This window comes from Python bivittatus, unplaced genomic scaffold, assembly GCF_059951505.1.
Source record: "Python bivittatus isolate LINGU-HERP-01145 unplaced genomic scaffold, Pbiv_v1 ctg000080_np1212, whole genome shotgun sequence".
Taxonomy (NCBI): domain Eukaryota; kingdom Metazoa; phylum Chordata; class Lepidosauria; order Squamata; family Pythonidae; genus Python; species Python bivittatus.
In genome coordinates, this window is record NW_028277035.1 from 34,496,077 (window position 1) to 34,523,414 (window position 27,338).

Genomic DNA, 27,338 nt, shown 5'->3' on the forward strand with positions numbered 1-27,338 from the left:
GCCTAACTTGATAATAATGACATCAGAGATAGTGATGACCAATCAGAAAAGGAATTTAGTTGGCTGAACTTTGAAGGTAAGTGTTTTTTATTTACTAGGCTGTACATGGAAACTTAGAATAAAAAATAAACACAGTACAATTCTATGCATTTCACTCAGAAATAAATCTTGTTATCATTGTTGAAAGTTACTTATAGTTGTAAGATAAACACTGCAGTCTAAATGCATCAAATAAATAATGTATTTGGCACCTAGCTGGAGACAATACTGACTGCCTCTGAGTACACACAGAGTGCTACCTCCTGCTGTATAACTGTAGTACATTTGTAGTGATCTGAAGTCAGAGCCAGGCTGCAAAAACAATGAAGACCCAGTTTCTAGCTTTCCCTTGTACTGCAACACTCCTCCTTGTACAAATTAAGCGTTGCAAAAATCTCTTTGTGGTGAGTTGTGAGTTTTCCAGAACTGAGATGTTTCAAAAATTAGAAATGTACTTTGTTTTCCTAGATGAAAAACTAAAGTGTGGCAAATTAAAAGTATTCCATACAGCAACTTCCTAAGGACCATGTGTTGGCAGAGTGTAGATTAAAGTGTGGGAAGGGACAAGTAGTTCGAATCAGGAACAAATAGGCAGGAATATGGCTGTTTGTTGCTCACTTATATGACAGTTCATTCAAAAATTTATTTATTTATTTTTATTTATTTAATAGACTTGTCCCCGCCCATCTCCCCACAATAGACTCAGTTGTCTTTAGTGGAAGTTATTCAACAGATAAAAAGAAGAGCCAATCTCAGTTTTAAAATGTGTGCCTTATGCTGCTCCTCAGCCAGAAAGTACTATAAAAAAACAGCTTGCTCAGGAGAGCTTTAGTAACAATAATACATTCCTGAGAGACAGAGAAAATTTTAAGGCAGGAAAAGAGACATGGCTATTGATACCCTATTCCACTTATCAACCTGCCTGGTGTGTTTTGAATAAAATCAACCTTCAAGGCAATCTCCAGGCAGAGAATGCACTGCAGCTGTTCAGTTATATTGCAGCTACCAAGATACGGTAACAAGCATAGCTGTTGCAGAGCACTTCATCTGAGCATCCAGAGCTAAAGCTTCTCCTGAAATTCAAGATCTCTAAGTCATACTTACTAATGTTCCTGTTGGAGATTTATTCTAACCCAGGAGCAGATAATGCAATTCCATGAATACCAATCTATCTGTGGCTATTCTCACTGATGCCTAGCTGCATCTGCCTTGTTGGTACACATTTTAATAAAAAATGGAATTGTTGAAAAGCACCAGCTACAAGCACAGCATCATATTTATAGAGAAACCATACAGACCTAGAGGGTGGCTGCCGGTGAATGCTTTGTCAGAGGTCCACCTGCCTTGAAAAAAAGACAAAGCTAAACTGGGTGGTAGGAGGATGCCAGGGGGAGAGAGGAAGCATCTTCACTAATTTGTCTTGGGATGTTTTGTGGCTGTTCATTGAGGTAAAGATTTGAGAGAATGCCCACAGCATACTTCCAAAACTTCCAAAAATGCTCAGTTACTCCAGAAGATTGCCCATCTCTACTCCATTTTCTGAGTAATTTATCTTTCCTATTGCCCTTATTTTTAATATCTGTAAGTGCCATGATACATTCTTATGTATTCTTCCCATCTGCCCTCCATGCATCCACTTAACAGGTTAAGAGTATAATTACATGAAAAAAACCCTCTGCTTTCAGACTTACATTCTGCTTAATGGAATAAAGTTCTGATCTGACTATAGGCTTCATATATTCTGCAAGATGACAACTGATGGATGAATATGAGCTTGGATTGCAATTAAGCATCCATGAATTTAATAGGCATGAATTAAAGTTTATATTATATTCTTTTGTTGGTTCAGAAATGGTAAATTGTTGTAGTTACCTTTAGCTTATAATGCCCCCTACTGGAACGTGCTCACTTTGTTAATCTAAAACATTAAAACAATCTTGGCCTACTCTCACATTTTCTTTTAATGCTCCCATCAGTGAGGCTTATCATAATATATTTCAAATATACTTACACTGATATAATACCCTGCTGAACTATCACTATTCATGGCCTCTTAAATACTAGGGATACAATCCAATGCTAAACATTGTTAGCTTGGATTTGTCATGTGTTACATAAACCCAGGCAATTGTAGTTCATTCAATAAAGCATAGTTAAACAATCAAAGCTTAGCATGAAGTTAGAATTCAACTTCAGGTCAACATTTTTGCTTAGTATTTTAAAAAAAATATTGTTGTGGGGTTTTGTTAAAAATTCAAAATGTTACATTTCTGTGCCTCAACAATCCTAGGTAAAAACTCTGTAATACCAAAGAAAGCAAATGTAATCCAACCTGGACTATAATCCTATCCCCAAAAGTAAGACCCATTGGCTATAATGCAGTTTGTGCTGTAGGATTGTAACATAGTTCAAAAAAATTGCACATGATTGTGTTAAGCCTCTTTTTCTCTAGCTATTCCTCTATTCTTCTTCATTCCTTAAGTTTGTTTATCTGGCTTGGTGCCGTCTTGGGAATTTAAAACCCTTGCTATTTTGATTGCTCCTAATAAAGGTATTGGCTGACTATGGTTCTTAAAATATTTATAAAAAGGATTCCAAAAGGAAATTATACATTAGCAGTAGTGCATCATTACTATTTATCCTGGATGGGCTGTATTTATCCTGGATGGGATATCTTAGATTGCTAAGAGTGTTTTCCCCTCTCTGAAAAAAAATCTGCTCTGGAGAATTGAGGAATTCTCTTGGACTCGTTTGGATGCCTGAGGAATGTTGCAAGCAAGGAAGGAGGAAGAAGGGACAGCAGGTTATAGCAATACATGTCATTGTTTCAGTCCTCTGCATACCAGGTCCACAACATAGGACATAAATTAATTAAATATTAATCAAAAGTGACACTTCGTTTGCTTCTATTCCTGCCAGTGCCTTCTTGTTTGGTATTTAATCATCTCACTATTAAATTCCAAATATTTCTCAGTCTTCTTGTTTGATGTTTTATCAGGAGCAAGGCAAAGTTTTTGTGACCTGAGAGCCTGTTGTAAATATCTTTTTTGTCATTCACTTAAATGATAATATAGTAGATTTCCAGAGCAGATATAGAAGTTCCATTTATGGATGTACTCAAGCAGCATCTCCACACTAGGAGGTCTTGTGTCACCCCTGCTTAGTCTGTGCCAATTTGTTGCTAGTTGGACAATTGACTGGCTGGTAAACAGACCTGGCAAATATTGCTCTTTTTTTAAAAAAACAAAAACTTTCTCCAAATCTCCATATAACCCCCAAGTCTATTCAACTATTAACACTTTTTCTGTAGTATAAGTCACTTTTTAATAGGTATATATTTTCAGCACTCAACCTTTTGGCTAAGATCAAGTGTAGTTCAGTATTACTTTAATCATTTTAAGATAAACCAAGCCAGAGTGTATTTAAGAGCAGATAAATGTGCCCTCCATTTTTTGGTCTATTGCCCCTATAAATCCAGTGACCATGGATTATGGGACTTGTAATCCAAAACATTTGGAAAAATCAGGTTAGTTATTGGGGTTAGGTTTCTTTCCATCCAGATATAACAGCCTCCACATACCAAGCCAGGACTTCCACTGCATCTCCTCTTTGGCCCAGGATAAAAACTTACAACTAAATATCGTCAGTGTATTGATGAAACCTCATCTTGTGCCAATAGATGGAGATGCTAATATTGGATACTTCTGACTTAAATGTGAATATGAACAATACCACTAATTACCAATAACCTTGTAATTAGTTATTAAACTTAAGCACCACTGATTACTCATGCTGTAGAAATTAAACAGCAAAGCAGTATTTCACTAAAATATGTAAAATTGTAAATTATTTACCAATTCCCTAGCAGTTCATAGCAATCACAGAATGCTAATCATTGTGTCTTTTGTCCATGAAGAGTAGTTTAAATAGAAATATTTAATGAAAAAGAGATCCATTGATACAAGTGGCTAAACATATGTCTCCTTTGTAGCAGTTATTTCCTACACTTTACTTAAACCAATAATTTCCCTATTTTCGAAGTCAGATGGTTGTTCATCCCCCATTAGCAAATTTTGATGAGCGGTACAGGTAGTCCTCAACTTACAACCATTTGTTTAATGACCATTCAAAGTTATGACACTGAACAGTGACCATCACAGCATCCCTGCAGTCATGTGATCAAAATTCAGGCGCTTGACAACCAGCATGTATTTACGATGGTTGCAGGGTCCCGGGGTCACATGATTGCCATTTGCCGACTTTCTCAGGGGGCTTCTGACAAGCAAAGTCAATGGGGGAGCCAGATTCGCTTAACAACCATGTGATTTGCTTAATGACTATGGCAAAAAAGGGCATACAATTAGGTACAACTCAACAACTGCATTGCTTAGCAATGGAAGTTCTGATCCCAATTGTGGTCGTAAGTCAACGACTACCTGTCCTTGACTTTATTACGCACACATGTCCAACCCACTTCAGTCCTTGCAAAAGCATGGGGAGTCCACAACTTTATATCGTAACTCTCAGAAATACTAATTGCCAGTGCATCACTGTTTAGAAAGTTACTTTAAAAGCAGCAACAATAATAACACTGAATTTTGGAAGAAAAGAAATGCTTGTATGCCATAAATTTACATTATGAATGGCATTCAGTATCACATGAACTGGGAACTCTTCACTCCTTTAGTTCCCCCTGCAGGCTTCTCATAACCTGATGCAGAAAGTCAGGAGCACTAAAAGGAAGGTTTACAGAAAGACAGAATTGTGACTTTTCCTATCCATAAACAAAATCACTTCCACGGAAGCAAGCAGAAAATTGGATTTTTCACCACCAAGGAATTCCAGTTGTATAAAATGCAAATTTACTGTGATCATGTGAAATAAAATCCTTCAAAAAATACAGTACATAGAATACCTAAAAGTACATTTCTGAACTGGCAATGAACACTCTTTCAATTCTGGCAAGGAAAGATGAAAAGTAAAGAGTTAACTCAGGTAAATTCAGATATTTAACGGAGGGAAATAAGAAGAGGTGAAGAGTGTTAATGCTTGTATTAATCAAATCCCACCCATCTCCAAGAATCTATGGAAAATGAATTGCTAGGGAGCTTTCATTTCTTCTGAACTCTGCATTTTTTTTGTTTGTGTCTTTCTGCTTGAATAGTTTTCCAGAGGAAGGGGGGGGGGGAAGGGATAAATGGGAGATAAAACATGGGCTGATGGGCAAAGCATTGTAGTTATCTGAATGTCTCATGAAATTGCTGTAATGACTTACGAACATTAAAAGTCCAACTTGAAGCAGCCAACATAATTAACCTGGAATTCCTGGCAGCATTCAGTATCTGACATTGATAATAATTGATGGTCAGCTGAATAGAGTTCTTTACAATTAATCTGACTCAGCATTTTGTTTTGTTACATTAATGGATGACCTTGGTTCAAACAGTCTGTTTATAATTATTTCACAATATTGTTGCAAGAATAAAATGGGAGGCACCCCAATGTATACTGAATTCTTTGGATCAAGAACAGGGAAAAAAATACAATAATTACTTTTTCTATGGTTAAAATAACCATTCAAAAATTAGCATAGCCATGTTAAAAAGGCCATTACAAAAATTTAAATGGTTTTACAGACCTTAATATATTTCTTGATTAAATTTCTTAGAAAACAATAAAGAGCTTGCCATTGTCTTCTTCAAATATGAGTTTGGAGTTCCTTCTTGCAGGTAGGCTTGTTTCCCTCAAGTCTGCCTTCTCCCTGTTATGGATTAACTATAATGTCAACTCTATTCTTCCAATATTAGCAGGTACTTATGGTCCTGCCATTATCCTTTTCAGGGTCATCGAAGGTATTGAGCCACTGCACCATGTCAAGGTGGTGTGGCAGTGTAAAGTGGGCACAGTGAAAGAGTGAGAAATGTAAGAGGGATACCTTTGAACTATAGATTTGGATATGGTGACTAAGAATACCAAGGACTGCAACAAGAACCAATCCATCAACACAGACCAAAAAAGACTGGTTCCTTGAAAGAATGATCAGCAAGCAGAAATTCATATACTTTGGCAAGCAAATGTGTTTGGCAAGATTGTGGGTAGTAGTAAAAGGGGAAGAGAATACAGGTAGTCCTCACTTAACCATTCATTTAGTGACCATTCAAATTTATAACAGTGCTGAACAAAGGGACTTACAACCGGTCCTTGCACTTACAACCATTGCAGCACCCCTACAATTGTGTGATTGTGATCCAGGTGCTTGGCAACCAGCTCACACTTACGATGGTTGCAGTGTGCCAGGGTCATGTGATTGCCATTTGCGACCTTCCCAGCCAGCTTCCGGCAAGCAAAATCAATGGGGAACTGTGTGATTCGCTTAATGGCCACAGTGATTCACTTAATAACTGCTGCACAAAAGGTCATAAAATCAGGTGTGACTCACTTAACAACCGCCCTGCTTAACAATAAATTTTCCAGTCCCTATTGTCATTAAGTGAGGAGTACCTGTACATAGGTAGATGGACTGGATCACAGAGATTATTAGAATGTCCTTGAATGAGCTGTAGACTTTCAATGAAAGCAGGCTGAGATAGTGAATGTTGGTTCATACTGTACTGACAGCAAGTGTTGAGACCAACTTAATAGCAATCTAACAATTGATGCTCTTTCTATATTAAAGGATTTTATACATGGGCATAAAGTAATTTAAACTATATTAGGATTGCTAATATTTCTTTTACTTCCAGGTATCAATAGCAAAGTAGAAACAATTACGTCCCACTTTGATATCAGAAAGTGGTAATGGTTTATCTATACCCTCATCTATACACTCAGAGCAATTTGCCCAACAAAAATAGTATTTTTCAAATGTCAACCCCAACATAATCACTAAATAAGACAACTGAAATAGTATTTTCTGCAATATAAATAGTGGGTAGTTAAACTAAGAATCACATAAAATATTGTAATGTTTTAAAATGTAAGCCTAAGTGTGAAAATTTGGGGAAACCAGGTAATTTTGAACTACCCTGTTAAATCTGAATTATATTCTTGAAATATTGATTGTTCTCTGAAAACTCTTGCTCCTAATGTCACCATTGTTTAACAGTTTCTGACTTCATTATTGCCAACTTCATTATTGCCTTCTTTAACTCAAAAAAGTACAATCATTAAAAAAAATTTTTTTTAATGTTTACATGATAGTATCCATGATCAAGACTGTAACTGTTCAACCAGATAGACACAACAGCATCAGTATAGAAACATACGGTTATATTTACAGAAACGACTGTACAAAATAATTTATTATTTACAACATCTCACAATAGATGTTGACAGACATAGTCCATATCATCTCCTTTAAGGAAGATAAGAAAAGCTATCTATCTTTTAGGGCATCAAAGAAGCGATGCTCCAAGGCTTCATCTAGAGTTATTCTCTTGGATGGATCATATTCTAACATCCTGCGGATAAGTTCAAAAAGATTCACATGGTCTTTATCATGACAATGCATAAATTCCTAGGGAAAAGAGAGAAATATTGACTTTAAAAACTTCTCTTAGAACTTCAGAATTAAGTAAAGAAATACATTTTTTGTTCCTTACCTTTAATGGTTTGCATCGTCTCCTAACGTAACGGCCTGCAGAACTATGTTCATCCCAGTCCAGTTGGTTATGACGGAAATAACATTTCCTATATACAAAAAGGCTAAATTAGTTACATACTCTTTTTGCTGTAGTTCTGATGCATGCCTACAATTTTTACGGTTAGCATCATTCCTGTAACCTTATTAAGTTACTTCTTAAAATGTTTCCCTTACTATAACTTGCCAATCTCCATTTTGGGCTATCAGTATGACTGGGCTGTTTACAAATATCATTTATTCATTCATAAATACATAAATGTTTATTTCTCTGAGCGTTTATACTATCCTTAATGCAATCCTATGTAAAATTACTTGACGCCACACTAAATTCAATGAAATGTATGCCCAAAGTATACACAGAGATCTATTTTAACTGTAGCCTTGTGTATAAGGCAGTAAAAGATCAGTGACTATTCCTATTTCTCTACAGAGCTGTACAAAACGATTACAATTTGAAATGCATTATTTTGACCATACTGAAAGCATTTTAAGCTTCTTCAAAACAGTTTTTAACTCAAAAATCACTTCTTTGAACTTGAATGACTTTCAGAAATAGCTGAAACAATGCAGTCTGAACTTTGAAAAATACATTCCAAACACAACTGGTTTCAAATTCAAAATACTTTGAACACCTCTATTTTCTTCCTTAAGCTCTCCTATGCTTTCTTCCTTTCCTCAAGCACCTTTCAGGGGTCCCCTTCCTTCATCTTTCTTCCTGATTTTATTTTTAGGTTGCACATAGACTTAAGCTACTTTTCTCAACTACCATTAAGTTTTCCATTAAAAAATAGTTGTCACTGATGCTACCCCTATAGTGCACTTTATTTTACAGCTAGTTATTTTGGCACACAGCATCAAAACTATTTCTGTGCATTTTAACTTGGAAATAAAAGCTCCCAAGTTCAGTTGGAGTTATTCTTTTCTAAGCATGTAGTATTAACACTAGAAAGGAAAGAAACTTTTGCCTTGGTCAAGGCCATTTCTAACACTTTAGAGAATGATAGAAGGAACAGATTAAGAAGTATTCTAACTTTCAGGGGCAGCTTGCTTCAATGTTTTGGCTGCCCAACTCAAAGTCTTAACTTGGGATGGTTTAGGAAAAATCATTTTTGGCTGCTCTTGCAATCCTAGTTTATTTGGAGCAACAAGCCAGGGATTTGATCTTGTAGTAAAGCATTCATTCCTACTCAGTTTTCTCTATGCATGCAAAGGGAAAATGAAGCACAGGAAAGTGGGCTATATCCACAAACATGCGGTTTATTTGCATCAAACAAGAATCAGGGTTTATGATCCTATGCAAATATTACCAGTATGGTATATTTTAACCCCCCATAAAAGAAGGTTTCTTTGAAATTTGCTGTAAAAAACATGTTCACAATTTAAAATAAGCATACCGTGATTTTTTAATCATATGTAGTGGTAAAGGTCCAAGTATCCTCTCCATCATTGCCAGGTGTTCCTTACTATCATGTGTCTGGAAAAAAAAAAAAACCCATGAAATTAAGCATATACCAAATGTAAACATTAACAATCAGAATACACTTTGCCCATAGCAGCATGTTTTCAAAGAAAAGGAGCATTTCTTCAATCTCCAGGGTTCTGGATCCTGAGAACCATGCAAAAACCTGGGATGCAATGTTCCTCATCTGTTCATTTTACAGGTAGTCCTTAATGTTTAGCGACCATCCAAAGTTACAATGGTGCTGAAAAAGTAACTTTATGACTGTCCAGCGTCCCTGCAATCACACGATCAAAATTTGGGTGTTTTAGACCACTGCATTTTCCTGCAGTCACGTGATCACCATTTACATGCTTCATAGATGGCTTCCAACAAGCAGAGTCAATGGTAGTAAAACTGCAAGGTGCAGTCACATGAAGCCTCACTTAATGGCCACATCACTTAGACACAGAGTCGTGGATCCCAATTGTGGTAGTTAAGCGAGGACTACTTGTACTCAATATACACTTTTTCTAGTGGTGTGCATAACATTTTGAATTAGAACAGTTCTGAATTCAGAATGGCTGTTTGGATTTAGAAACAGATTGTTCTGACCTCACTGTAAATGTTCCAACAGTCTCCTGGCTATGCCAGAAGTACTCAGAACTTGGTCACTTCCAGAGTAGTAAGAACAGCACTGAAGCACTTTGGTAAGGCTGGAGCAATTCCACCTTACTATATTAAGGTAAGCAAATTTTGTCTCTAAATATGATATAATCTGATAAATAATCCTATCCACATCTCATAAGATATCACATAAAAAGTTTAACAGATCAAAGTGGATTCAATGTTCCATTTAACTCTAGAATTCTAACTAAAATGTTATATGCATACCTGGAAGACAGTGAAACCAAGATAATATTCAATCAGAATGCAGCCTATACTCCAAACATCACAGGGCTGAGACCAACCAAGTGCTGTAACACAATTCACAACATTTTAATTATTTCACAATGATGCTCAGGATGAAAATCATGAACCAACATCTCCTGAGTAATGCTCACCTGACTTCTTAAACACCAGGCTTTTCCCCATTACTTTTAAAAATAGGAAAAGATAGGGAGGAACAGTAACACTGTACATATTAAAAAGTTATGTATTAAAGAGATTCTTAAATTGTTTATAGAAAATGATTAAACAAACAAATAAAACTAAACTAACTTTAAAAATTTTTACTAACCAAGTATAACTTCAGGTGCTCTATAATGACGTGTAGACACTAAAGTGCTGTGATGTTCATTATCATATGTTGCACTACCAAAGTCTACAACTTTAATATCTGTGTTTTTCAGGGTGCGTTCATCTCGCCTCTGTAACAAAGTAAAAAAAAAAAAAAAGCATATTTTAGTTGTATTTCTTGAATCTCTTATAACTGGAATATACTGTGATCCAAGAAATCAACTTCTTAAAAAACTCTATGTTCTTCAGACTAAAAAAAAATATATATTGTTATGGCAATGGAATACACTATATGGAATAAAAAATGTATAGGAATAACCTACAGGGAAATATGTTTTAGCACTTACCATTTTAGAATTGTACTTTACTACATAATCAGACTCTACAAATAAAATATTTTCAGGTTTCAGGTCTGTATGAGTCAACTTATTATGATGCAAGACTGGAAAAAAAAAGAGGTAGGAACTCAATATTAAATTCATGTATAATATTTTAGATACAAATAGTTTTTAAATTATTAAATGTACTTACAGTTTATGGACTGACAAATCTGATAAGCCATCTTCCTAATCAGTTCAATAGAAAATGGCAAAAAGCTATTTTCTTTAATAAAATCATAAGTACTGAGTCCCAGCAGTTCAAATACAATGCAGACATGACCATGATGTTCAAACCATTCCAACATCTGCACACAACGACTAGGGAATAGAAACATCACCAAAACAAGACATTAATAAATCAGTAAATTATTTAATGCTTTAACACAGTACTAATGTTTTAGTTTATACTTACAATGTGCTACCAGGATCCAAGGTACTTAAATGCTCCAATACCTGTATTTCTGAACGAGCTGCTTCTCGGTATCTACCAACACTTTTTACAATTTTTATAGCTACATGCATCTCTCTCCTATGAAATAAAGTAAAATACTGCAAATTAACTTCAGCCTTTTTCAAGCATATAAGAAAAATCCCACTATAATCATGATTATTTGCCACTTATTAATACTATAGATAAATGGGATTACATAATATTAGTATGTCCTGATTAAGAAATAGTAATAATCAGTTATCGTTCAACAAAAGTATAAAACTTTAGAACATTGTTGTCTTATATGTAAATAATATCTTATACCTTTTTTTCTGGCAGGGGGTTGTAGCTATCAGCACCAAACCCTACCAGAATAGTACAAGATTACATATTGATCAAGTCAAGACTTCCCCTTTAATTTGTAGGAGGGGAGTAAGGTCCAGCCTGTTCATGAAAAGGTGGTAGGAGAAAATTTTGTAACTGCCAGCATTATTTCCCATGATGATCCAGAGAGTCTCTTAATCCTTTTCAGCAGTATTTTATGGAGCTTCAAGCAAAGGAGAAATCACTAAACATTGCCTCCACACCCTCCAACCATGAGAGCGTATCATATGAATTCATTTTCATTTTTCAAGAAATCTAGCAATTTTCTCTTCAAAAATAGCTGGGTATGCCAGGAAACAAAGTGGCAACTTGGCATACTTATGATTCATTGCATTAACTTCTCAGAAACAGGCACAATTCACAAAACTGAAACTGAGAAGATAGATCAAAATATGCTCAAATACTCTAAGAGGAACTGGGGGAAAACCTTCAGAATAATAGTAGTTAGTATTATTTTTAACATGCCTTTCAACCACCCTAACAACCAATTCAAAGCAATAAAAACATCAGAATATGAAAGACTACTAGTAAATAAAAATCTTTACACAATAAAATAAATACCTTCTTTACAATCACCAAACACCAAGACCATAAACATGTAATCCCATATCCTATTAAAATAATCAGTAAAAGGATTCAATGAAGAATACATAAACCTTAAAAATACAAAGATCAACATTTAAATGTTGAATTCAGCAGAAATTATAGGAACGCCATTAATTTTTCAGGACAGGAAAACTACTGAGGACCTTACTGCCTCAAGAGTAATTCCTTGGAGGTTACAGAGCAAGCACAATGGAAAGAAACAGTGAGTGGGGCAGCACCATTCTCTTTCCAATGTCCTGTCTTTTCCAAGCAGCCAGCCATGAGAAAGGAATGTCTGAAATTAGGCTGAGAGCCTCATATGTCCCACAGCCGAGGCTGCAAGCCCCTTGTTTAGGGTAAGAATATTCTTGCTTAAAGAATATCACTACAGAAATGTACAATCATGTATTTGAGACAAAACCTATCTATCTAACCAACTACTTGTAAAAATCAATGAAAATGTGAGATACAACATTTATAAACAAAAATATATCTATGGGAGCTGCAATAATGAAAAATACTACCCTTAACAAATACCTGACCCCTTATCATATTGTTTGCCTTACTTTTTTTAAGTTTAATTTGTTATTATGGTCTACTATTCTTGGATGCATGAGTCAGCTTAATCGTAAAGAGAATGGGTTTAAATAATGTATTAAAAAGGCCAAACCCCAAAATGGTTAAAATTAAAACAAAGTTTTAATAATTAGACAGTAAAAATTACATGTAGCTTGGGGTTGAATGTTGTGCTGTTAAGACTTCTCTGAGCTAGGATTTGGGCTGCTAGGTTAACATCCTCAGTGCAGGAGATACAGAAAAGTTTAAATTATTATAGCTGGCTACAGAGCTACCATGTAAATATTTTTGAACTATTTTTTGAAGTTTGTTTTGCTTAAATTAATAGCATGGACAGTAGGATTTCTACCTTCATACAAACACATTTCTTTTGATAATAATTTTGAGAAAACAGCATACATACATGTGATGATCAATGCATTCCACGACTTTCCCAAAAGCGCCTTCCCCTAAAGTAGCAATAACTTCATCTAAAAAAAGAAATAAATTCCAGCTGTTATTGACTAGCTGAATTAAGCAAAACATTATTAAGCCTATCATTATAAAAACATTAACTTACTGTCTGCTTCGGAATGTGTTATTTTTATTGGATAGGTGTCACAAAATAGTTATCTAGCTATCAATCTAACCTTAAGCTTTATTTACTGTTGTGGTTGCCTGAACAGCAATATTTAAGAGTACAGAAAAGAAAAGAAATAGAATACAAAGACAAAACAAAAGATAAAAGAGAGCAATGAAGCTTTCTTAGCCCCGCCCCCACTTATCCTCTAGCATACTATTCTAAACAGATGTTTTGCTGAATTTTTTTTTAAAAGTGTTGAAAAATATTCTATACATCTTGCTCTTAGTACGTCTCCACTTTGACAGATCAGGTGACCCTCCTCATCATCCTCTACACTCCTGGATCTTTTCCTTCGGTGGCTCTTCTGGAAACGGCACCAAGATCGTCCAGCCAATCAATATATCAGAGTGAATTCAGGGTAGAATACGCAATTCATTCAGCGGGGATATTCAGGCATTCAGTTACGCACCAGGCCACGAACAGTTGGCAGGAGCAATTTCAAATTCAGTCCCCAGAAATTCACAGGGCACAGTTTATGTTACAGAAGAAAAACATGGCAAGGAACAGATTTTCAGATAAATACTTAAAGTTGTAAGACAATAGAAACACAACACAATTTTGTCTCTTAAATATTACATTAACAGAAGACTGAAACTAAGATTACAATCTAAATTATTTATTTTTGATAGTTGAAAGCATGTTTTTGTAATTTTTATCTTTATAAAACAGGCCTGATCTCAAATATTTAAAAATTGTAATTTGATTGATATTTATCAACAGGTTATTCATGCAACTATTTATGTTCCATAAATGGACAAGCTAAAGAGAGAAATATTAGTAAAATTTGTAAAATGCAGTCTATAATCTAATATTCTGATGATTCAGATCTATAAGAACAAAGTCTTGAATCTGAACATTTTTAAATTTGAATATACATAATGGTAGTACTTTATTATTTGTGGAATATCCAGATCTTGCTAACTATTGAAAATTTACTCTCCAACAATAATAAAATCATTCAATGCCTAAATTTGCTTGAAACTATGGAACAGAAGCATCTTGAATTAATTACAGACATCATATTAATAAACTAATTCCACTGAAACAGATCCATTTTGAAGTACAAGGAACAAGCTAGACAGGGTTGCTTCACCATGCTGTAAGACTAATTCAAGTAATGGTAAGACAGCTTTTATTTTATGAGCTGCAAGATAAAAGGCAACAAAGTAATCTGAGTTTTCCAAAGTGGTGGACAAATTAAGCCAAATGAAAACTCATACAGTTAATACCATTCATTATAGAAGAATCTACATGCATACACACACCATCACACACAAATATTAAAATAAAATGCAGGTGTAATTCTTCATATCAAATCTTCAAACATTCATATCCAGAGAATCTAATATTCCTCGAAGTAGTCTAAAATAAATATACTGTAGCCTAATAAATATATTTATTATTCTTTTTTTAAGCATACATACCGAATGTGAGCTGTAACTGGGATCATGTTTCTTATGCTTTCTTTTATGATTCCTTTTCCCACTTCGACCAGAAGATTTGCTATAATGATGACAATGACTCTTTTCATAATGTCTGTGATAATGCTTATGGTCATCTACATCACAGAAGTCATTTCGATATTCCTCAACGTATCTTCTGTCATGACGGTCTCCCTCACGTGTGGATCTATCATCCAAGTAGTTACTGAAAATATATTTATATTATTTTCCCATATTAAAAAAAGTAGTTAAAAACAAATATATTTTATAGAAGTGTGCAAAATGTTTCCATCCTGACCCTTTTCAAATTCAAAATGCTTGTTTCATGTTCAAAACAGCTGTTCCACGCTTCACTATTCAAGCTTAAAATACTTCTAAAAGAATCAGAAGATCCTGTTTCGAATGTGAAACAGCTGTTTCAAGCTCAAAACAAATATTTTAATCTAGAGATGGGCTGTTTTGAGTTTGAAATGGTTTGGATTTTAAATGTTCTGCACACCAGTAATATTTTCTACCATTTAATCAACTTCCAAAAATGGACAATATTTTCTCAGAATCCCTATTTATCTTGAGCTCATGATGAAAAATATACTGTTTACTCTGTTATACAAATGAAAGTGTTAAGCTCTTCATGTAGACAGCAACTATATGAAAGTTGGGAGTTCAAGGCATTAGCAAAAAAAACAGCAAGCAGATATAATTAAAAGTTCAACCACTCTAATTCCAAAAAAGGCATAATTAATGAGCTGCCCCACCTGAGTGTGTGGATTGCTTATGATGAACAACAAAAGAAGTGTCTTTTTATTTAGACAGTTCATCCCATCTGCAGATATTCTAAAACCACAAACCGATACACAGGGCAGGATGAAAAGATCTTTGAATTGGGCAAACAAAAATGCTGAGGGAGAGAGATTGCACAGTGTTCCATAAAAATGCCATCAAGACTTTGGAAGCCTGTTTGTACAAAACATCTTTCCCCAAGTGGACCTCTTGGTACTCTACTTCACTCTGAGAATTCCTTCCACAAACCTGGGTCAACAAAGTCCTGTGTCATTTCACTTAAATTGTAGTTTAATTTAAGGTTTTTTACAATAAAATATTTGTTTTATAAAGTGATGACTAATTAAATCAAGTAATTAAAAAGTGGAGTCACTTCCTTAGCCAACAACTCGCTTGAAAATAGCACTTTTTTGAAAGAAAAGAGGGAACTGGGAGCTCACAACCAGAGCAAACAAAGAAGCGCAAGAGAGGACAGTGACCACTATCTCTACAGACCAAACATCACTGTGAGTATATCTACTGGGAGAGAAAGTCAGGGCTTCAAACTCTTTTTGGATCAGATAATTTCTAAAGAAGAATATCAAATTACTAACAATAATTAGCATAGAGATAAAAAGCCAGCAAGGGAAGGAGTAGTTTCCAGTTTATTGCACAGTATGTCAGATGTACACAAGTGCCATGAGTTTGTGCTTCATGCTGAGAGCTCCTGACTCAAGAGAACAAGCTGGTTCTCTTGAGACTAACATGACAGAACTGGAAATGCTCAGACAATCACAGAAAAATGTAGACAAGACCTTCTGAGATGTGACATTTTCCCATGATGACTTCCCTTGTCAGGGAGAACAAGGGTCTTGGAGAAGAAATATATTAGTTCGAAGATAAGGAAGATGTTCCCATGAACCCAATTACTGGGTGATAAAGCCCCTTCCTCTCAGACCAAGGATATTCCTTTTGGGGGGGGGGGGTTGATTTTGAGTGATTCTATTAGGAACACAGACAGGTGTTTGTCATGGATGTGGTTACTTGCCTACCCAGTGCAAAAGTTGCAGATTTCATGTCCCATCTTTAGATAAGCTGCTCAACAGTGCTGGGGAGGAGGCAGTTGTTGTGTCCATATTGGTACCAATCACATTAAGAAATGTAGTCTGCCATTCTTCATAGCCAAATTTAGGCTGCTAGATAAACCCAGGACTGACAAGTCAGCATTCTCAGAAATGTTTACTGCCCTCTGTGCAAGGCTAGACAAGTAGTGCTCAGAGGTCTGAAGGTGTGGATGAGACTATAATGTCAGGAGGAGAGATTTAGTTTGTTTGATACCAGGGAATATTTTGGGAGAAGAGATGGGACACACCTGAGCTGAAATAGAACTAGGCTGCAGGTGCATAACATTACAAATGTAGCAGAGCAGCTTTTATACTGATTCCAGACAGCATCTGATTTGGAAGGGTGTAGATATTTTGGGGAATACTATAAGAAATAGGACCATTATTGGAAGTGAGTTAATGGATGGTCATGTCAGTTGAGAAATTTAAAAAAAAAATGAAAAGGATATGAAAAAGGTTCATGCCAACATTTGGAAAATGGCATGTGTATGTCAGAAGTCTTGAGCCAAAACCACAGATATAGTAGAGACAACAGAGATCTGATAGAATGGAGAGAACCAATGGAATACAGCCATTTTTAGGTACAAAATTGATATAATGGGCAGGGCAGGATGTATTGGGAAAAGAGTTTCTCTATATATAGTCAGGCTTTAACTCTAACATACTAGAAAATATTGGACAAGATATCTTCATAGAATCATTAAGGTGCCAGTATCTATCCACAAATGTGAATTAGATCTAGGGATGTGCTATTGCTTAATCAGTCAAAATACTGAAGGAGATCTTGAGTTGCTGAAATAAATCACAGAGGCATGGTAGGATGAGTTCTTGTAATAATGGGAGTCACTGATTATCCTCACATACTCAGGCATGACAAAGAAATCAAATTTTTAAATACCTAAATAATTATGTCATAGAACAGTGGATCTTAGAACCAACCACGTAACTGTCATAGAACCAATATAATTATTACATTTAGCATATATGCAATGCGAAACTGCCAGCAGGGTCCAACACAGTCACATCTGAATATAAAAGAAAACTAGCAAAAAAGAGACCAAAATGAAAAATCAAGCCATAATGCCTAGAGGTTTCTTAATTCTTATTCTTATTCACAATAATTGATGTTCAGCTAAATGTATTTCACAATATAAGAAAGGGTTAACCAAAACCAGGAAGAGGCCAAAATGGCTTTCTAGTAGCATCCAGGAAGTATAAAAGAAGGCTACCTTCAGAACAGGAAAGCCTATCCTAATGAGAAGGAAAAGGAGCACAAATTCTGACAGAAAATATACACTGTATGGTGATAACAAGGAATGCAGGACAAGAATTTAAGAAGCATGTGGCAAAGAGCTTAAAGGAGGATAAGAACATCCTTAAACACATTCAAAGAAAAAAAAAGGCTGGGGAAGTGATTGGGCCACTAAACAACAAAGGCATGAAAGGGACACTCAAGGATAATACTGTTGCAAAAGATCTGAATGGTATCAGAAGTAACTCCCAGTCAGGGAAAGTCACAATTGGCACACTAAATTAATTTGCGCAAAGGCATTCCTGGACACAGCTGCCGCATGTTGTTCGAGCAGGAGCTGTGGAACCAGGAAGACTCACGTATTGTGACCAGTTCCATTGGGAAAGTGTAATCCTATTCCGAACTTAAAGCTGGAAAATCTCTGGCAGCAGAAGAACCATAAAGCCATGGTCAATCAATCTTGTGGTTGAATGTATTTATTTTAGAAATGTATAATGCCTCTCAACTCTACAATGAGTATGAACAGTGTACAATAAAAACAATAATTCAATACAATTAAACAGCACCACTTAAATGCCAGAAGATAAACAACCATTAAAAGACACATAGGATCACTGTAATTCAAGGTCTGGGAAAAAGCCAGGTTTTCAGAGCTCTTTTGAACATGGCCAGGATGGGGGCCAGATGTATTTCGGGGGATGGTGTTCCAGAGGGTAGGTGCTGTGACAGCTCTTAGATCCTACTGGATGGCACTGCTTAACTGGTGGGACCTGCAGCATGCCAACTCTGCCCAACTGTACAGGCCAGATAGACAGGATCAAGCACTTCCCAAATAACAGGATAAGACCATACCTCAGTAAACGTGATCAGACTGCCCAGTCCAAATCTAACTCACAGTCCATTACTTGCCTAGTATGTTCCAATAGGTCCAACCTCTCTCTGGGGGTGGGTGGGTAAGACAGCACTAACAAGCCAAAAACAATCAGAAAGTGATCTGACCATGACAAAGGACTAATAGTAATATCCTCAACCTTCAGATCACCTCATGACTACCTTGAGGTAAAAACCAGATCTAACATGTAACTGTCACTGTGCATTGGACCCTATAATGACTTGGATCAGGTTCATGTTTGCCACAGTGGCCATGAACTACATGTGGGCAAGTAAAGTCTCCAACCCCTTCATGGATCACTGCCTTGTCGTGGCGAAGGGGCTTGCGTAACTCAGTGAAGCCATGAGCTATACCGTGCAGGGCCACCCAAGACGGACAGGTCATGACAGAGAGTTCTGACAAAATGTGGTCCACTGGAGAAGGAAATGGCAACCCACTCCAGTATCCTTGCCAAGAAAACCCCATGGACAATGTTAAAAGGCTAAAAGATATGATGCCGGAAGATGAGCCCCTCAGGTCGGAAGGTGTCCAATATGCTACTGGGGAAGAGCGGAGGGCATTTCCAAGTAGCTCCAGAAAGAGTGAAGCGGCTGGGCCAAAGCCGAAAGGACGTTCAGCTGTGGATGTATCTGGAAGCGAAAAGAAGGTCCGATGCTGTAAAGAACAATATTGTATAGGTACCTGGAATGTAAGATCTATGAACCAAGGCAAGCTGGATGTGGTCAAACATGAGATGACAAGATTGAACGTCGACATCTTGGGAATCAGCGAACTGAAATGGACGGGAATGGGTGAATTTAATTCGGGTGACCATTATATCTACTACTGTGGGCAAGAAACCCTTAGAAGAAATGGAGTTGCACTCATAGTCAATAAGAGAGTGGGAAAGGCAGTAATGGGGTACAACCTCAAAAACGACAGAATGATCTCAGTGCGTATCCAAGGCAAACCATTCAATATCACAGTCATCCAAGTCTATGCCCCAACCACTGATGCTGAAGAAGCTGAAGTTGACCGCTTCTATGAAGACCTACAACACCTTCTAGAACTAGCACCAAAAAAAGATGTCCTTTTCATCATAGGGGATTGGAATGCTAAAGTAGGAAGTCAAGGAGTAATCGGAATTACTCGGCAAATTTGGCCTTGGAGTACAAAATGAAGCAGGGCAAAGGCTAATAGAGTTCTGTCAAGAGAACAAGCTAGTCATAGCAAACACTCTTTTCCAACAACACAAGAGACGACTCTACACATGGACATCACCAGATGGTCAATACCGAAACCAGATTGATTATATAGTTTGCAGCCAAAGATGGAGAAGCTCTATACAGACAGCAAAAACAAGACCAGGAGCTGACTGTGGCTCAGATCATGAGCTTCTTACTGCAAAATTTAGGCTTAAATTGAAGAATGTAGGGAAAACCACTAGACCACTCAGGTATGACTTAGATCATATTCCTTGTGAGTACACAGTGAAGGTGATGAATAGATTTAGAGGATTAGATTTGGTAGACAGAGTGCCTGAAGAACTATGGACGGAGGTCCGTAACATTGTACAGGAGGCAGCAACTAAAACCATCCCAAAGAAAAAGAAATGCAAGAAAGCAAAATGGCTGTCTGATGAGGCTTTACAAATAGCTGTGGAAAGAAGGAATGCGAAAAGCAAGGGTGAAAGGGAAAGATATAAGCAACTGAATGCAGATTTCCAGAGAATAGCAAGGAGAGATAAGAAGGCCTTCTTAAATGAACAATGCAAAGAAATTGAGGAAAACAATAGAATGGGGAAGACTAGAGATCTCTTCAAGAAAATTGGAGATATGAAAGGAACGTTTAGTGCAAAGATGGGCATGATAAAGGACAAAAAGGCAGGGACCTAACAGAAGCAGAAGAGATTAAGAAGAGGTGGCAAGAATACACAGAAGAACTATACAAGAAAGATCTTAATGTCCCTGATGTCCACGCTGGTGTGATCACTGACCTTGAGCCAGACATCCTAGAGAGTGAAGTCAAGTGGGCCTTAGGAAGCATTGCTAACAACAAAGCTAGTGGAGATGACAGTATTCCAGCTGAGTTATTTAAAATACTAAAAGATGATGGTGTTAAAGTGCTGCACTCAATATGCCAGCAAGTTTGGAAAACGCAACAGTGGCCACGGGATTGGAAAAGGTCAGTTTACGTTCCAATTCCAAAGAAGGGCAACGCCAAAGAATGCTCAAACTATCGCACAATTGCACTCATTTCACATGCTAGCAAGGTTATGCTCAAAATCCTACAAGCTAGGCTTCAGCAATATATGAACCGAGAACTACCGGATGTACAAGCTGGGTTTCGAAGAGGCAGAGGAACTAGAGATCAAATCGCCAACATTCGCTGGATCATGGAGAAAGCACGAGAGTTCCAGAAAAATATCTACTTCTGCTTCATTGACTATGCAAAAGCCTTTGATTGTGTGGATCACAACAAACTGTGGCAAATTCTTAAAGAGATGGGAATACCAGACCACCTTACCTGTCTCCTGAGAAATCTGTATGCGGGCCAAGAAGCAACAGTTAGAACCGGTCATGGAACAACCGATTGGTTCAAAATAGGGAAAGGTGTACGACAAGGCTGTATACTGTCACCCTGCTTATTTAACCTATATGCAGAGTACATCATGAGAAATGCCAGGCTGGAAGAATCACAAGCCGGAATTAAGATTGCAGGGAGAATCATCAACAACCTCAGATATGCAGACGATACCACCCTAATGGCAGAAAGTGAAGAAGAACTAAAGAGCCTCTTGATGAGGGTGAAAGAGGAGAGTGCAAAAGCTGGCTTGAAACTCAACATTAAAAAAACTAAGATCATGGCATCTGGACCCATCAATTCCTGGCAGATAGAAGGGGTAGAAATGGAAGCAGTAACAGACTTCATTTATTTGGGCTCCAAGATCACCGCAGACGGAGACTGCAGCCATGAAATTAAAAGACGCTTGCTCCTTGGGAGGAAAGCTATGGCAAGCCTAGATAGCATATTAAAAAGCAGAGACGTCACCTTGCCGACAAAGATCCGCATAGTCAAAGCTATGGTTTTTCCAGTAGTAATGTATGGCTGTGAGAGCTGGACCATAAAAAGGCCGAGCGCCGAAGAATTGATGCCTTTGAACTGTGGTGCTGGAGAAGACTCTTAAGAGTTCCCTGGACTGCTAGGAGGTCAAACCAGTCAATCTTAAAGGAAATCAACCCTGATTGCTCATTGGAAGGATCGATAATGAAGCTCAAGCTCAGATATTTTGGCCACCTAATGCGAAGAGAGATCTCTTTGGAGAAGACCCTGATGCTGGGAAAGATTGAAGGCAAAAGGAGAAGAGGACGGCAGAGGATGAGATGGTTAGATAGCATCACTGAAGCAATGAGCATGAAACTGAGCAAACTCAGGGAGGCAGTGAAGGACAGGAAGGCCTGGCGCAATATGGTTCATGGGGTCACGAAGAGTCGGACACGACTTAACGACTAAACAACAACAAAGTCTCCAAAGGCTATCACTTTTGGAACTTCAGTGTTAATTAGATAAGGCTATGCAGCAGTAACAAATTCACTATTCCCTAAAGCCCAACTTCAATCACTCTCTCTCCACCATCACTTTTACCCTCTCACACCTGCCCAATCCCTCTCTCAGGTCCTGGACACCATTTAACATAACCATCCATATGACAGTCAATCAAACATCCTCAACTTAATTGCCAGTTAATCTCCCCAAGCTGCTTCAGCCTTGCTGCACTCAGCAGCTGAAGGGAAGTTGCATAGCAAAACTAGGACCAGGGGCTATCCAATGAAGCTCACTGGAAGGATAAGCAAACAAGTAAAAGGAAGCACTTCTTCACATAGTTTATAATCTACCTATATAATTCATTACACATGACATGATGATGGTCATGTGTAAATTCATAGAGGACATGCCTATCAAGAATTAATTGTCTTGAAGACTCAGTGTTGCTTCCAGGTTTGGGACAACATCCCCACGTATGAGATACAAGGGAATCATGGTAGGAAGGGGGTAAGTCTCCATCTTCTACTTGTGAGAACAACAGGGATATCTGGGTTGCTACTGAGAATGAAAATGTTGGACTAAAATAGGCCTTAGATTGATCTGCATAATAGTTGAGCTTTTAATGAACACTACAGATGCTAAAAAGCCCTTTACTTCAGTTCTATGAGAAAGGGAGGTTGTGAATTGCTGAGTGAAATATCAGCATCATCCTCAAAGACACTAGCTCCTCATATATCCTTTCTGACTAGCAGAAATCAATCTAGGCTATGCAGTCTATACGTAAGTTGTGGATATGTCTCCACAGTTATGGCAGAGATGAACTACAATCAAGAGCTGGCCACTAACAAGGCCTAATCAGATCCCTACAAAGAAAACACCTGGGGATTCAATAGATAAGACATGGACAATCCATTACAAACCCTTTATACAGCAATAAAAGAAATAATCATACTGAACTAATTCTCCAGGGAGTTTAATTTTATTACTTTCAACAAGTAGATACTTCAGCAAAAAATAAAGCAACAATAAAACAAATATTTAAAAAATACATAGTGTAATTATCTCAACTTCAAATTACATGAAGTGCCATCAATATAATTCTTCTCTTGGACAAAGCATTCAATTAATATGGACATGAAAATCAACTTTGCAAGCTTAGCTCATAGATGACTTTGCACTGCTTTCTAAATGCATACAAAGTCACTGAAGTACACAAATAACCCTGCTTCTTTTCCTTACTATGGCAAATAATTATCACCTTCTACAATTCCAGTGAACAAGATTATTGGAAAAGGAATTCTTATCTTTCTCTCACTAAGTAAAAACAGCAACACATACATCATTTATAATACTCATTAAACTAATTTAAAAACAAAATACAATAACTATATCAAATACATACTGCATTAAATCAAATAGAAATATATTTATACAAATGTATTAAAATAATATAGCTTCTTATACCTTATTTATAATTAAAAATTGTAGTTAAGTACCTGTCTGCAGTTTTAAGTGATTTATAGCGTTTGTAATTTCTTTCACTGCTATGAGACTTCTTTCTGTGCTTTTGGCTATTTGTAATCTTTTCTTCTTCTTGATCATCCTCTTCAGAGTAATAAGCTCGTTTTGAGTGCCTCATCTTTTAAAGAAAACATATCAAGATAAAAGTATTACATTTTAGTTTAATAAAAAATTTAAAATAACAAATTAAAAGCACAACCTTAAATGTTAACTCAAAAGGGAGTCCTACTGTTTCAACAGGAGTTGGTTTTACTTGAATAGGACAAATGTAAGTAAGGCTATATAGGTAGTCCTTGCTTAATTACCGTTTGTTTAACGAGGGTTTGAAGTTACGATGGCCTCAGAAAAGGTGTTTTACAGCCCATAAAGCACTTCCAGCTGTTGTAAAACGTTGTGCCCCCCCCCCACGGTCACAAGGAAGGGATTTCAAGAGTTAGCTGTTTGCTTTTCTACACATTGAAAACAACGCGATCATGATCACAAAGGCAGTGGGAAAGAGTACAGTAAGCTATGCCTGTGGCTCCCAGCCCTGGGCCGCTGGTGCAATCACACTGCTTTCAATATGTACAAGAGAATAAGCAGGCATTTGAGGATTCCAAAGGGTGGGGGAGTGGTTAGGAGGCAAACAAAAGCTGAAGGGGGAAGGGCCAGGAAAGGAGAGTTTGCCTACAAAAATTGCTTGCTTTTTTCTCCCCCCCTCCCTTGCAGAGCAGAGAGATTGAAGAGGAAGGGACTGCAAAAGAGTAATGCGCCTGCAGTTCCCAGCACAATTCCATTGCTTTCTATGTGTAGAAGAGTAAACAGCTTGCAATCCCTTCCTCTCCAAACCCTGCTCTGCAAGGGGGAAAACAATAAAAAAAAAAACCCAGATCAGGCACAGGACATGTACTGACTGTCATGGCGATCATGTGACTGAGAGATGCTGCAAAGGTTATAAATGGTCGTAGACTGGCCATGAAGTTATTTTTCCAGCACTGCCATAACTGTGAACAGTTTATGAATGAATGGTTGGTAAGCAAGGACTACCTGTACTGTTTATTTACAGACTTATTTAAACGCTGCTTTTTTAAAGGCTTAATCACTGCAAGCCAGTTTAAATAACATAATTATAGATTAAAATCAACATCAGATTGTAACAAAAAATAATTCACAATCCTAGGTCTCTTAAAAATAAAAGATAATACTAAATTTTAAAAAATTCTCCAGTCTAAACACTTAAGAGAAAGTGGCCCAGAATAAATACCCATAGAACTGAGGCCCTATGCAAAATCCCAAAATTTGGAAGCCATCACTAAAAAGGCCCTATCAATTGGGATTATGAACATAATTTCTGTGGAAGATCTTATTTCCTAGGCAGATTTGTAAGGGTTCAGATAATCTTTCAAACAGATCCTAAACAGTTTAATTAAATTACTTTACAGGTGGAAATCAGCAGTTTAAACACTATACTCTATATTCAAATTGTCTGGCTCACCTTAAGAACCAGGATGATCAACTTCACATGTTGAAGTTTCCAGACTGACTTAAAAGATAGTTACATGTCCATTGCCAAACATGATGTTGATTGAAAATACATACAGTATGTGTGAAATGATTATAAAACAACTATTCTCTTACTACAAATAAAATGCAATATTAACATTTATTCCAGATAAAACCCCTAAAGCTAAATTTGCTCTAAAAAGGGGTGTGGCAGTTCAGTAGGCCAGGGGTTCTTAAATTTTGAGTAACGAATGTGCACTGGCAAAACAAGTAACACTATGGCTCAATCAGTTCTATACGCATCTCTGAGGATGCTTATAATCAACCCCTCAGTTTAGCTTTGTTTTTTTCAATGCAGCTAAAATCCAAGTTTGCTCTCAGAAATAAACAATTTTGGAGGCTGACTGCATTCTTGCTGTCTCTTAAATAAAAATAACCTTCAGAATTATCTGACTTTTACAATTTAACTCTATAGTGTACCATCAGTATTTAGATCTCTAAAGAATTCTACGTATCTATCGTCTGATGAACAGGCAGGTTAACCCTTCCAAAATGTTCTGGACAGTCATGCCTATGATTAGTGAGGTAGGTATATATCTAGTAGATACGAAAGATGCTGACAGCGTTCATGCATTGTGTTAAGCTATGGTTCATGAATAAACCATTGAGGTTGTGTTTACAGAACATGCTAAATCAAAAGGAAACATAGCTCATTATGGTTTGCTGCAATGTGTAAACTCACTGAAGATCAATGTTGTTTGCTCCTACTGCATGTCACAACTACCTTTTGTTCAAGAGCATATCCCAGCTTACATTAGGAAAAAGAGGTGCAATAACAATTATAAATTGAAGGCATCCCTGACAATACAGTACAGCAAACAATAGTATAATAAGACAGTGGCTCCTCAATATTAAGTGAAACTATGTTCCTTTTCGAGCTGACTTTCAATTACCATCTTTCTTGTGGATCTGTTTTAGAGGCAATTAGTGAATTCCTAAAACAAAAAGGGGTGAATCTATCTCAATACTATTGGATACTACATTAACTCGGAATCTTAACATATCAAGGCTGGCTGTGATTATTCAGTGCTGAAAGATACTTTTGCTACAGTCAGAAATTCGACTATGTCGCCTCCAGACCTAACCCAGAGGTGCAGTCCTCCAGGTAGGATTGGAAAAACGGGTGTCTACTCGTTGGATCGCAGCTGACGTGCAAGTGCATCATGCTGAAATATATGGTCTAACAAGCCAAATCAATTTAAATCACGTCGTTTGCTTTCTATACTTTTAACAGCTAGCCTAAAACTGCAATAATTGTCCTCAAGAAATGTATCGGGTTGGAGGGGGAAAAACCCTCTTTCGCTATTGTGCAAGCACCGCGGGGGAGGGAAGAAAATTCAAAATTACAGCAACTTTATTTGCCCTCCTCCTCATTACCCGAACAGGAGCTCCGGCGGCTCCATCCCAACCCAGGAGGTCGCCACAAAGACGCTCCGCTTCACACCTACCTTTTTCCTCTCGACAAGAGTTGACCTGATGAGGGAAAAAGGAGCGTTACAAATTTATCCGTCACTTCCTGGCCATCAGCAGCCCAGAACACCACCCACCTCGCCGCTAGCAAGCAGGCAAACAAACAAAATGGCGGCTTCCTTTCTTCCTCCCCTCCCACCTCCGGAATTACGTCCCACATCCGAGGGCGGGAAGAGGGACGCCGCTTTACCGCGGGGATTCCTGTCTAAAACGGCCGCCGCGTTGCTGCCCCAACGTTTAGCTCAGAACTTCGGAATCTGGACTGCGCCGGTGGTGCGAGCAGCGCTTTTGTCCCCACGCCCTGAAAGAAAAGGAAGGAGGGAGGGAGGGAAGGAGGGAGGGAGGGAGGGAGGGAGGGAGGGAAATAAGCACGGTCGCTAAGAGTGGATGGCCCAGGAAATAGGAGGTTGGGCTTTCCTAAGTTATTTCTCTGGGATTTTGAGTGGGTTAGATGAGTGCGTCTGCAGGAAAGAAGG

General features: G+C 37.4%; 1 protein-coding gene across 1 annotated transcript; it reads right to left on the reverse strand.

Moving 5' to 3' along the window:
• Positions 1-100: 100 nt before the first annotated feature.
• LOC103057965 (dual specificity protein kinase CLK4) lies at positions 101-27,118 on the reverse strand. Its single transcript, XM_088133810.1, has 13 exons — positions 26,841-27,118; positions 23,826-23,968; positions 14,760-14,982; positions 13,549-13,639; positions 13,117-13,183; positions 11,151-11,267; positions 10,890-11,056; positions 10,706-10,800; positions 10,360-10,489; positions 10,014-10,096; positions 9,076-9,155; positions 7,641-7,728; positions 101-7,555 (listed from the first exon to the last, which is right to left on the reverse strand). The coding sequence occupies exons 2-13, from the start codon at positions 23,966-23,968 to the stop codon at positions 7,415-7,417; spliced, it is 1,425 nt and encodes a 474-aa protein (XP_087989936.1). The 5' UTR covers positions 26,841-27,118; the 3' UTR covers positions 101-7,414.
• Between the last annotated feature and the right edge of the window lie 220 nt (positions 27,119-27,338).

Bases quoted from the DNA above. Each gene is read 5' to 3' on its own strand.
- LOC103057965 (XM_088133810.1), bottom strand. From the start codon at position 23,968: ATGAGGCACTCAAAACGAGCTTATTACTCTGAAGAGGATGATCAAGAA. The intron at 13,184-13,548 runs GTATAGAATATT...TTCTTTTTTTAG, and splicing joins AGACGTACTAAGAGCAAGAT to ATGAAGTTATTGCTACTTTA. The intron at 10,801-10,889 runs GTAAGTACATTT...TTTTTTTTCCAG, and splicing joins GATTTGTCAGTCCATAAACT to TCTTGCATCATAATAAGTTG.